At 39.4% G+C, this 13,964-nt stretch overlaps 1 protein-coding gene across 2 annotated transcripts in view; it reads left to right on the top strand.

Moving 5' to 3' along the window:
• The window catches only part of LOC149556741 (internal alternative NAD(P)H-ubiquinone oxidoreductase A2, mitochondrial-like), a 217,986-nt gene that overhangs the window by 36,369 nt on the left and 167,653 nt on the right, over nt 1-13,964 (top strand). For both annotated transcript variants that reach the window (XM_089831255.1, XM_089831254.1), the window contains exon 2: nt 339-552. In XM_089831255.1, the coding sequence (XP_089687381.1) occupies nt 339-552 (214 nt within the window). The remainder of the gene's footprint in view (nt 1-338; nt 553-13,964) is intronic.

Raw genomic sequence — 13,964 nt, 5'->3', positions numbered from 1 at the left:
ACCCATGCATTGGCTCCTATCACCTATCCTTTACTTTTTGAAATATTTTAAAGCAATCTTATTTAGGAAAAACATTTTGCCTTAATTTTTAGCAACTTTCTTCTGTTGGCAATCTATCATTTTTAATCGATTTCTGTAAACAAAACTTTGGAGAATTTTGGTATGGTTTACAAGTCATGGTGTCCTGGTTATAATTTCTGATTGTGCAATGGGACTATGATATAGGTGCTACAAGGTTTAAGCAGTTCCAGCATGCATGTCATCTAGTAGCATTCTAATTTATTTTGAATCTATAAACATTTGATCTATACTTAGACTATTTTAATTGCTGGATTCAGATATATTGTGAGACTGTTGGAGAAAATGGATCCCAAACTAATTGCAAGCGGGTAAAGGTTGCCTACGATAAGCTAATAATTGCTTCAGGGGCTGAGGCTTTAACTTTTGGAATCCATGGGGTTAAGGAATATGCAACTTTTCTTCGTGAAGTGCATCATGCTCAGGAAATCCGTCGAAAGCTTCTAACAAATTTGATGTTGTCTGATATTCCTGGTAAGTTATACAAATCTTTCCAAGAAATATATTATTTGGATAACTTTGAAAAGATTGTGTCACACAAGTGCCATGCCTTGTAGTAGGTACAAAAACATATCATACGCACACAAGCCCTCATATCCACACACACACATACGTGTTCACCTAATACAAGAGGTCAGGCCTGGTATAATATTATTTATTATCTTATTCTGAATGCAAGAAATGTTTCATAAGTTTGTAACCAAAATTTTTCAGTTACATTATGAGTTTGAAACAACTGCATTTCAATTATATATCTTTTCCTATGCTGGTAGATGCAACAAATGATTTGTAAACAATTTATTTTATCTTTGTTTTCATTCTGAATAATATTTGTGCATTCCATTCATTTATGTGCTACCTGTACTATAGTATCCATCTGAAGCTATTGGTTAATTCAAATGTTTACACCATACATTCATTGCACGGTAATCTTAGAATCACAGTTTATTCTCATGCTATTCTGAATAACTGGAGTTCATTATTCTTATTTATTCAAATCAAATTTCCATCAGTGCCAGAGCCTGTGGATACTGCCTGCTAAATGTGGATAAGTTTAGATAGTGTGAAGCTGGTTTTGCATGCATGGGATACTCGTAAGTGATTTTTGCATGCTCTCTTTCTTTGTCATTATAAATTTATGTTGATGCCAATTTTTTTCTTCAAAATCTCTTTTCATTTCAAGAGGTTAGAGACCGCTTACTAATGGAGTGATCAAGCTTTACTCACTTGAGTGTTAGATGTAATGTCCTCGAAGTTTGATAAATTAAATTAATTATTCTAAAGTTGTCTAAAAAATTTATAAATTAAAAGGATGACTTTGTTTTAATTAATTTAACTAAAAAGTGTCTAAAATAAAATTATATTATAGTCACTTTATTTAATAAAATTCTCCAGTTTGTTTGAGAAGCAACTTCGTGAGGGAAAGTCTAGAAGCTTCACCCAATTGTCATAAATGGGAGGGGTTTGCAATGCATTCAACATGTTGAGATGATTATTGAAATTATGGAAACGTTTGTTGCTCTACATTGACTACATCTCTAATGTCACAAACTTTCAGCAGATTGACTAAGGGCTGGACGAAACCCTAGGTCTTCCCGAGAGTGGATTTGTGATGGAGTTCACATTTAGCCAGATTTGTGAAGTGGCTAATGAGACAAATTTGCAGCATTAAGGTTAAATATCAAACAGAGGTAATTTGCATTGTCTAGAATGTAAAGATAATTGTTCTGAATATTAACGGCAATAATAAAGTTTAATGTTTAGAAGCTGTAATCCTTTATTTGAACCAATGATTATATTATTCAGCCTAATAGCATTTCATTGATATAAAAGGGTATAGGATTCATTGAGGATGTAAAGTTGTGAAATTTCATCAGCTGTAAAATACCAATGGCAATGATTAATTCTTGCCAAATATTACAAGATTATATTATGGGCGATTAACATTTCTAGTGACCTAATAATTTTGTGAAGATAGGCGATTAATATTTGTATTCAGCATTGGAAATACTTATGCATAGAAATTATATTCCTAGATTCATTGTTCTCTCATTTGCGTGAGCATTTCCATGGTTAATTCCTGGCATGAAGACTTTAGAGATTGCAGTTTTCTTGGATTTAATGGAATATGAGTGCAGTTTGCTTATCCAGGTAACAACGGTGATGGCTGGAAATATTTTGGGTATTGACAGGAATAACAGGAATCATTTTTGTGATTGGTCATTGCCTTAAAAGGGTTGACAAAAGTTGCGTGACATTGGAAGTTAGAGGACACATTGAAGACTCATGGTATTTTCTTCAGGAGCCAAATAGGGTGCTGTGAATATGCTAGAGTTGTCTTGCTGTGTGAACTAGGTGTTATCAGCTATTGGTAATAAAAGATATAGATGGTGAGTCGTCAGGTGTTTGCATAGAATCATCAGGGGTTGGTCATCAATTGCCATCCATAGTTAATAATGTTAAAAGGAAGGGGTTTCAATATGGAATGAGAAGAGTGGTAAACCTTTTCCTTGAGCAACTGGCCTGGTGAAATAGTGAGAAGGACCAGCCCACAACACCTAGGCATGAGCTGATGCAGTGGAATCATCGCAAGGATAATTTGAATTGATTTATTACCATATGATTCAGATTTGATGCTGCTGTTTGTGACAAAATTGAATCTGTTATAAAAAGGTCAGAATTATATATCTCGCTTTGAAAGCTTTATCAGCTTGTTGATAAAGAATACAGAATTGAAAGGTTCTTGCAAATTCATAATCATTTACCAAAATGTATAAATGAGACACTTAGAACCATGTAATTTGTATGGATTTCAGTGTTATCAGAATTATATTCTTTAGTAGGCTGTCCAATGATTTGTGGTTGTAATGTTCCGTTGTTCAATTAACCTTTAGGAACTTGTTTGCCCATGTGTGAGCATGGCGAACGCTAGAATCAAACTCCAGACAAAGTGTGCACTTGGTCACAATAGCCATACATAACAGCTTGAGTAGGACGTATGGTTGTGCAGGACCACCTATTGGTTGGAATTCTGGCTGTACGGTAGCTACTAGAGCTTGCTGTGGAGGTCGTATCGTAGTGAAAAACTGATGTTTGTACAGTATGCTCAGGAGGCCGTACGGTAGTAGACTGGGCCATGTAGGATGGTATGCAATTCGTACAGTGGAATTTGAGATGTACAGATATGGCCGTACGAGGTGTGGCAATTGTTTGGTGAGGGGAGGAATGGGCTGTACGGTATGTATTTTGGCCACAGGTTTGCAATGAGTGGTGCGGTGTGTGAAATTTGAACTATAACTGGATGCTAGAACAATGCATTCACTGAAGATGCCAATTAACGTTAGTACAAGGGTTTCAATCCAATCTCCATATATATATATGCCAATATGAAACAAGATGGTGCGCCAATTTGCTAGATTCAAGCGAGTAATGCAAAGATGGAATAGGGTGAGGTTTGAATCCCACTGAAACCGAAAAGCCAAGTAGGGAAGATCTTTCACTTCCGAAATAGCGAACAATAGAGAATTCCAATGGGAATTCGTAGTACAAAAATAATTTAAATCGCATACCAACTACTACCTACATGTGCTTAAATACCCATCGGGAAAACCTTTCCGAGGGTGTACAAAGATAGCTGATGGCTACACCTACCTATAGAAATAATTAATAAAAAAATGGGTCCAAGATATACTAAATCAATCGGCCCATTAACAAATGTTTGAAATATTTATTTAATGACGGGAACATTACAGTCTTTCTGTCCCAAAATTTGCTTGTCCTCAAGCAAATGCAAATTTGATTCTTGGAAACCTTTTGCAATCAGCTTCTTCATTTTCGAGTTAGGTACCAAGCAGATCTTATCACCGTAGTAAATGATATCATCAATAACTTTGTATCTTTCATCTTGTATATCACCATCCATCAATTGGCATGGAAAATGGTTCTTGGAGTACTCGATCAATAGATGGGCCCGCCAATTATCCAAGGAATGGGGTAAGGTGTTGTTTGTTATGTTTTTACTTGCAGCGTCTAGGATCTTATCATGTTTAAAAATGGCCTCCATCTTCTTGATTGTGACTTCCCTCGATCCTTTATTTGACATTCCTCTTAACAACACCTTCTTGCTGTCCATCTTGAATGAAAAGTCCATCTTCAAACTTTGGGTGTACTGGTCAAGGGTCTCCATCCATTGGATGCCCAATATGATATCAGTATCAACCAAATTTATGACAAATAAATCATCTGTCAAGGTATAGTTTCTCATGGAAATTTTTAGCCATGGGATCACATGAGTGCAAGGTAACAAGGTTCCTCCAGCAACCTTAACCTTGAATCCTCCATGCTCTACTGTATGCAAGCCCTTACTAGTGGCCAAAGATGAATTGATGAAGTTGAGTGTGACACCACTATCAATCATGAATGTGACTTGTTTCCTCGGGAGTCTTCCATGAACCCTGAAGATACTACTTTCAGCCACTATAGTGAGGGTAGCAATGGAACCCTCTTTTTGTATCAGGGCATTTATTCTCTCCTATTGATTAATTTCTTTACCAGTCACTATAGGTACTTTTCCTTTGTCGTCATCAGGAAACACCTCAATGTAATGAATCTTCCCCTTCCCAAGGCAGCGATGACCTGTCCCCATGGTTCCTTGCATGTGAAACAAAGATTTGTCATCCGGAGCACTTGCCGACAGTCTTCATCCAACAAAGGTTTTTTCCGAATTGGCTCCTTGTCTTTGTCTTATTGTTGGGACGGTGTCAACATAGCTATGTGAGTTTTAGAGGAAGATGTGGCCCTGTCACGCACCTTCTTAATAGCTTCCTTGAGTACGCATGGGTCAACCCTTTGATCCAGCCTCTCAGAAGCTCTCTCAACCCATCCATGAATAACATGATTCGACGTCTTTCAGAGATATTTGTGACTAGTACTGTTAGCCTTTGGAACTTAGTGATGTAATTGTCTACCGTACCTGTTTGCTTTAGTTGAGCTAGATATTTGAAGTTTAGTTTAGGATCCTTACCATCGAACCGATCAATGAGTCTCTCAGTGAACTCGACATAAGAGGTTAATTGGTTATGGCTGAGAGTGACCAATCCATGATGCCACCACTCTTGCATCACTCCTTCTAGATAGGGTGTTGTGAACTTGATTGTTTCCTCTTCGAGCATCGAGTTGAGTTGGAAATAGGTGTCTGCCTTCAAAACCCATGCTTGTGCGGTAATGGCTCTAGATCCATCAAATGGTGATAAGTTTACCTTTCCGATCTTTCTCTTGAGATTATCATTAAAATAATTGCGATTCCCCCCACTTGAATATCTCATTTTTAGATCAACATAGTTTCTGTAAGATATATCACCTTCCATATTCGCGTTCCTCCAATCTTCCCGAAGTTTTTCTTGCATTTCCTGAAAAGTGGGCTTTCTTTCTTTGCGTGGCACTTCTATCCTTGGAAGGAAGATGGGTATCAAGGGTCGAGAGCGAGAGGGTTGAAAATTGTTCCTTCTCAAAATAGAGTCGTTACTATGCCCATTTTGTTCTCTTGTTGTCTATTCCTCAGGCAATTTTTGTAGTGTTTTGTGCATAAGCCTTTGGGTTTTGTTGATTTGCATTTGGTTTCTGCTGAGCTCTTTTAAAAGATTCATGAGTTTTGTCATAGGATCCTGATGATTTGCCATTCTACCAACAAGGTTATTTCGCCTTCTCCTTTGAGTACACACTTGCATTCACTTCCACAGGTTGGCAGAATAACTAGGCTTTGATACCATTGTAATGTTTCGTTGTCCGATTAACCTTCAGGAATTGGTTTGCTCGTGTGTGAGCTTGACGAACGCCAGAATTAAACTCTAGACAAAGCGTGCACTTGGTCACAATAGCTGTACAAAACAACCTGAGTAGGATGCACGGTTTTGCAGGACCACTTATTGGTTGGAATTCTGGCCGTACAGTCGCTACTAGAGTTTGCTGCAGAGGCCGTACGGTAGTGACACACTGATGTCCGTACGGTATGCTCAAGAGACCGTATGGTAGTAGATTGGGCCATATAGGATGGTATACAATCCGTACGGTGGAATTTGAGATGTACAGATATGGCCGTATGGAGTGTGGTAGTCGTGTGGTGAGGGGAGGAATAGGTCGTATGGTATGTATTTTGGCCACAAGTTTGCATTGAGTGGTGCAGTGTGTGCATTATGAACTATAACTAGATGCTAGAACAATACGTTAACCGAAGATGCAAATTAATGCCAATACAAGGGTTTCAATCCAATCCACAGATATATATATATATATATATATATATGCCAATTTGCAACAAGATGGTGCACGGATTTGCCAGATCTGAGCAAGTAATACAAAGACGGAATAGGGTGAGGTTTGAATCCCATTGAAACTGGAAAGCCAAGTAGGGAAGATCTTTCACTTCCAAAATGGTGAACAACAGAGAATTCCAATAGGAATTCGCAGTACAAAGAAATAATCTAAATCGCATACCAACTACTACCTACATGCTGTGCTTAAAATACCTGTCAGGGAAACCTTTTTGAGGGTGTGCCAAGATAGCTGACAACCACACCTACCTACAGAAACAATTAAATAAAAAATGGGGCTGACATATACTAAATCAATCGGCCCATTAACAAAGGTTTGATTAAATATTTATTTAATGATGAGAACATTACAGTGGTTGCATCCTATCTTCCAACGAATGAGTTCAAATACAACATAGTCAAATCTTGCACACAAATTTTATGACTTAATGTCTAACGCCACACACATTCGAAATCACACAACAATATGTCAACCGTTTGAAAGAATGCACTTGAAGGGAAAATTTCAGAACTAGTTAATCACAACTGTTTGACGAAATTGCGAAAAGTTAAAGTGCAAACATGTGCAAGATTCTTATAAGGGATCTGTTGATGTGATTTTTATGGCACCACAACATGCATAACTATATACTTTGTTTTCCAAACAAAACACCAAACTCCAACCCTCTCTTGAACAAGGAGGCTCATATGCATGCAAAGGTGATATTACTCCTTCCTTGATCGAATGGTCAATATTTCCTTACGTGCATTGGCGTAGTCAATGTAACATGTGAGATGCCCTTTGAATTACTTGTTTGCTTCCTTGGCCACTTGCTTTTCCCAATGGTGTGTGATCATTCTTTTTTAATTATTTGTTGATTGTTGTCTCAGACTTCACAAAACCGCCTCGATGCTTGTATTGGGTACTTAATCCTACTCGCACATGGATTTGAGTATGTCAATGTGGCAATGGCTATGTCCTTTCTGTTTGACAGGGGCGCTTGGTAGTCAACTGTGTATTCCTTCCACTTTGGTTAACGGTTTTTTCCTTGATTTAATAAGATTTTCTATAATGCTTAGCATACATTCCTTTAGGGTCTCCAACATGATCGTTGACATGTAGAAACCTTCGTTGATGTTTTGATTTATTTCCATCCGATTGCATTCATTGGTAGGGACGTATTCATCTATACCCTTTCATGATTCCCTTGTCATTCTCTCTTGATAGTGAGCATTGTCAGGTTTGTTGGGTGGATATTTTGCAACCGACAATTTTGGGTAAAAATCCAGTCGCAAAATAGGATGACCAGCCACAGTGTGTGAGACAGAGTCTCTCCTACCTTAAAGGGAAGGCTCCCCCTTTTCACCGTTCCTTGGATCAACTCAAGGTAAGCAAGAAGTCAAGAGATTTTATAAAATGGGTGTTATCAATATACTTTCTTCTTATCTTTCAAGAAAGAATCCAGTTACTCGTGGAGCGAGTAATGGGCAAGGTGAATCTCTAACTACACTTCTATCAAGAGCTGGAAACAGTGATACCAATAAACCTTCACTAACTTAAAGGCTAGCTGAAAATGTACTAGTTTGGCTCTAAGTCCGGTCATACTTCTATATAGAAAAGCTCTACAGTTAGGTCACAAAGACTCTTAAAAGTAAGAATAACTTAACTATTTTACAAATTAAGAAAGAAGTATAAGCTATAGACAAAGCTTCTAGCTATATATTTCCACAATCACTACTAGTCAAAGCTTTAGGTCTGATTGCTTCTATGCTCTTTTCTTGAACACACAATAATAACATGAATAAAAAACAATAGGTACAAATTATAGTCAAATCTTCTAATTTGCTCTATCACAATTGCTTCTAGTCAAAGCTTCAAATCCAGTTGCTTTCTTTATTCACTTTTCTCCCAAATTCGTACTACGCAATCAAAGTTATGCTTGCACAAATGTGGTAGAGCTTTCTTTCATACAAAAAAAGATGATTTTTACAATGAGGGGGTAGTCTTTTATATAGGCATAGGAGTTGAGAAAAAGGTGGAGGAAAAAGTGGGAGCAACTCAACCAACTTTGACCTATTCTAACTACAAGAGAAAATATAGGATTACATGCAACTGCACATGCAAGTAGCATTAAATCTTTTACATACACTTGTAACTCGCATTACCTGTAATTGCATATCTTCATTTAATACATCCTCTTCAATTACAAACATGAAAGAAGAAGAAGAAGAAAGACGGAAGAGAATTAAAACAATCCTAGGGATTGTCCTGAAAAGGCCTTGTACTTGGCGATGCTATCCTGGATGATCATAGGATTGGAAGTTCCTAGTACTTTATACTGCTGCATTCACCTTGATAACCATGGTGTTGCATCTTTTGATAACCTTTGACTTCGATGAATTGTTTGCTGTCATGTGGAAACTTGATGTGATCCAACTTTTCTCACTCAAGTTGTGAATTCTTCTTTGTAGATTGGTACATTCTAGATTCTCTGACACTTTGAAAACCTTCTTGATGGTGTCTGGATGTAAACTCGGAACAACTTTCCATGAGCACCTTTAACTAAGTGCTTGGCGCATGGGAATGCGTGCAAATGGAGATTGCTGATTTAAAAGTGCGACTTGAGCTTTCAAGATGTCATTGCACGGAAAGTGGATTACATGTATATGCAACATGTAATGAGGAATGGAAAGTGAGATGACATGCAAATGTGGATGGAGGATGCACTTTTACATGTAAGTGCAAATGGAAGATTAGGTGCAAAGCACGAAAAGATGGGGAAAATGGAAAAGCATGTATTTGCTCATGGAGGCGTGGATGCATATGGAGAGATGAAAATGGAAAATGGAAGAGGGATAATGAATTTTATAGTCATCTTTGGTGAAAAGGTGAAGTCAAAGTACATGAAAGATGAAAATGACATCTATTTGATTTTTCAAAAAGTGACTTTTAATCAAAATTGGACCTTTGAGATGCAATTACACATAAGGCATTTTGTGTAATCGTGTCGTGCGAATGGATATGGAAAGTGAGGAGTGTGAATGAAAGCAAAAAATGGGATTACATGCATGTGCGGATGGTGAATGAGATGGAAAACATGTAATTGCATTTGTCGGATGAGATGTGAAGTGTTGTGACATGGAAGATGGAAGTGAAACGTGATAATGCTTTCGCATGAAGTAAAGCAACAAGTAGTTCTTGGGAAAGAACTTTTGACTTCTCCGAAGTGGAAAAAACCGACAAACAAACACAAAACAAACACATGCCTTTGGAAAAAGACTCAAATATGTCAACAAGCAAGCCACTTTAACATGCAAATTCAAATTTGGAATTTGGGGAAATTCCAAAAGTGTGCAAATGAGAGTTCTTATCATTTTTAAAGGCAAAATGCACTTTTCATGGCATATATATGAACAAGTGTACAATAACAAGCCATAATATGCATGGAAATAGCAAGATAAGCATGCATTGATGAGCAAGTTTGAAAATGTCCACTTACTTGGAGGTTAAAGAGCCAAAATAGCAAGTTTTACAGACTTGAAGACGAATTCTTCCTCAAATCTGGATTTTCAAACAACTTTTTGACTTTTCCTGTATTTGCATATAATGGACATTCAATGGTCGAATTTGACAAGAGAAGGCTAAAAACATGGTCTCCAAAGACAAGAGTATGCATTTAAAACTCAAAAACAATCCCTCTTGATCAAAGGTATGGGCTGGATATGCCTTTTTTTTGAATTTTTTGAACAAAAACATGACTTTTTTATGCAGAAATCTGGGCCGTTTTTGCAAAAACGTGGCAAAAAAATGCATGTTTTTTAGTCATTATTGACTTATGAATGCAAAAACAGCTTCCTCAAATGCATATTGTTTACCGTACAAGGTAAAAGGATACTTATTGCATGTAGTATAGCAAGATATAACAAAGAACATATACTTATTCATATACACAATATGAACTCCAATGCTTACAATATGATTTTGCTCACTCCAATGATTTGGTGATTACAATGATGTTACAAAGTCCCTTTCGGACGGTGTACATATACTTTACTGAAGGAGTGACTCAACCATCACGTGCCCTTTCGGATACAATTCTACCTGTCGGCTACAATATAGAATTTACGGACATCATCCTCCCCAAAAAGTAAAGTCGTCTCCGAACGACAATACAAAAAAACTCAAAAATAAACAACTAATTACATTAATGTATAGATACTAAGCATATGGATGCGTCACTGGCGTAGTGGCTATCCACGCCCTCAGCTTGTTCAGCTTTGCCCGTAGCTTGTACACTTGCTCCTTCCGAACTTTCAATTCAGCCTCAGCCTCCATCTGAAGCTCCAAAGTTGATTGCATCATCCCATCAATTTCTCCCAGCTCCCTCTCTTTCTCATCTGCCACCTGCTCCTTTTGTGTTGCTAACTGTTCCTTCTTTGCTGCCACTTTCTGTAGTTGACTCTGTTTGACTAACAAGGCTACCTTCTCGGATTCCTAGGCTACCCTCTCCATAGCTAGCCTGACGGCTGACTCCTCCCAAGCCCTCTCAGTTGCTACTTGATCTGCCTGGCTCCTCCGAAGGGTGTAATATGCCTCCTTGTGTATCTCCACTATCTCCTGAGTCAAAGCCTCTACTTGGCTTTCCATACCAGGATCTCTCGTCATGGCCCAATCTTGTCGCATCTTTGCAGTCTCCACCCTCGGCCATCCTCGTTTCTCAAAATAGTCTGTTAAGGTAGCTGGGCACCGTAATTTCATGAAGGATACTACTCTCTCTAGCTCCTTTACTACTGAGTCAATGCTTGTCTCTCTACAGAAGCCATTACCTGGCGATCTCGAGTTGCTAGAGCTACTATATCAGCAAAGAATGCCTCTTTCATCATTGTTTTTGGCGCTACTGGATGCTGTTGTTGCACACCCATAGCCCTCTCTATTGCTTCCGCCATCCGCTCAACAACGCTATGTGGTAGTCCCTCATCCTGTGTTGGCTCCTCCACCTATGCCTGCAAAGGGTCTTCCTTCGGAATTACTTCTCGTGTAGGTGTATGCAGGTATGCCACTCGAGGCGCTGGGGTATAGTGGAGCTGCATACTTAGGTACGTGCTCAACTTCTGGGTTATGCTTTCTCTGTCTCGCTTAGGAGATGCTAATAATGCCGTATCCACTGTAACCACTACATCTGAACCCACTGTCCAATTGGACACTCGACGCCCTCAAACCTTCGCCTGTTAGTATCTCCATTACTCCTACCTCAGTGTCTATTTCTACATCAGGTACAAGTACCTCAGCCCCAGCCTCTGGTAAAGCCTCACGAGTAGGCTCCATCGTTAGCTCTGGAATGACTGTCTCGATTGGTGGCAGATGTTCCTCTACTAATGCCTCAGGAATAGCTCATGTCTCTGTTCGTGCCTCCGTGGTAGGCTGAATCACAACTGAAGTTGGCATCATCACTATTGGCTGCCTGCACTGACCAAACCCCAGAATGCCATGTATACCAACAAGAGCCAAGTGTGCTATTGCTGAAAGTGCAAGCCGTGGGAATCTCAATGGTGTAGCTGTAATTACTTCTACTTCTTCATCCTCTTCCTCTTCTTCGTCAGTCCCACTTTCCTCAGAAGAAGTCTCCTCCCAACCACTATCAATATTTCTACCGTTTGGTCTTGGTTTTCTATCCGATCGTGGTCTTGGTGCCAAGTGTATCAAGATGTCTCCACTGCATAATCAGGAGTTTGCCTGGCATGAGTGGTCCCGATTTGGCCTCCAATGCATCGTTGGGGATCACCCACGTCGTTGCCTCCAAGAATAGCTTGATGGTATAATGTGGCATGTAGAATGTCTTGTGCTGTAATGTCATAAATTCATACATTCATTCCGCCAACAATGCAACCTAGTCATACACCCTACCATGCAGAACCCCGTTCATCATCACCGCATATGGAATGAAATATCTGAGGCGCAGCTAGGGCCTGTGAGGCGACTCTTCACAACGTCCATTGGACAACGCCAGTGACCTTCCAACACGTTGGATTTCTTCAATCCTCTATCCCTTGATGTGTCTGTGAGAGCTTCTTGCTCTGCTTGTGTCAGATCCCCACATACCAGCTGTATCAATTGTGTCTTTACTTCTCGACTTGACTTTTTTGGTTTGCTATCTATTTTCCTTCCCCCTTGTGCATGACCAAGTATCCCAAATACCCGTGTGAAGTCGGCTAGTTTGAATGATATCACCAAGTTGCAACCAAAGTAAGTAAACGTACTGGTTCGAGAGAACCTATCATACGTTTCTATCATGATGCGTAAAAACCCTTCATAATCTCTGATACAGAACACAAGCATTTGTATCACCCATTCGACCTGTGCCTTCCGAATGTTGGCCTTCACTGGATGGTTATCAGGTAATCTGCTGAAGCTTTTGTTTGCGCTCCGTCTGTTGTGCTAAAATTAAAACTTCCTGTGTTGTGCGTATTTCATCCTTATTTTTTATCTTATTCCTATCCTTGTTAGGCAGATTCGGCATTATCTTCATAACACTTCCTTTGTTCTAGGTTCAACTGGCAACGACGCCAAATGTTTACCGTACAGGGTAAAAGAATACTTATCGCATGTAGTACAGTAAGATATAACACATAACAGATACTTTATTCATATACGCAATATGTACTCCAATGCTTACAATATGATTATGATGATTACAAATGACAATGATTCAAAGTCCCTTCCGGACGGTGTACATATACTTTTCCGAAGGGGTGACTCAATCGTCACGCACGTTTTTGGATACACATCTACCCATCGGCTACAATATAGAATTTACCGACATCATCCCCCAAAAAGTAAAGTTGTGTCCGGACAACAATTACAAAATTACCGAGACAGATTAAAAAAATGGAATACATTAACTGTGACTAACAGAATAGATTACATTCACATTCCTCCTGTGCTTGCACCAAACTAGTATCTAAAACACGTTGCATTTGTAGCCTCTGCTAACACCATACTGTCTCCTTAGCCAATCTGACCTTGATAGCCATCGGTGCCGCCTTCTCTGCTTCTAACTCCTAGGTACGCTGAGCCAAGTGTCGCTCTACTGCCTCCAACCGGATGGTCGACTCTAGCTCTCTATGCATCCACCAAGATAGCCTCACGTCCAACACCTACTCCGAGTGCCTCAAAGTGTAGCATCCCTCTCGAAAGACTTGCTCTAGTGCTCTCTCCACCTCTGGCACACAGACACTCCATGCCTGCAGCAGCTCTAGGTCTCATCAACTGGTCACACTTCCCACGACTGATAACTGAATTGATCGGGGGTTTAGGGGGCAATGCCCCCAGCGGGGTCGAGGAGCAGCACCCCCGTGGGGTCTTGGGGCTCGAGGGGCAGCTCCCCCATCGCCAAGACCAAATTAGCACTCTCAAACCCACACAGAAGTCCATGGAACACACTATTTTCTTGATTTTCTTCTGACCCCATACTCTTTCTGCCAACTGCTTATGTTTTCTTCACTACTTGTTTATTTTTTTCCCTTCGACACCATACGTTATTCATTATGAACTGTTTTGATTTTTCGTCTTTTTAAAAA

This window comes from Cupressus sempervirens, chromosome 5 (assembly GCF_028749045.1).
Source record: "Cupressus sempervirens isolate cs-2001-9-10 chromosome 5, ASM2874904v1, whole genome shotgun sequence".
Lineage (NCBI taxonomy): Eukaryota > Viridiplantae > Streptophyta > Pinopsida > Cupressales > Cupressaceae > Cupressus > Cupressus sempervirens.
This window is presented reverse-complemented; position numbering and strand designations above follow the sequence as displayed.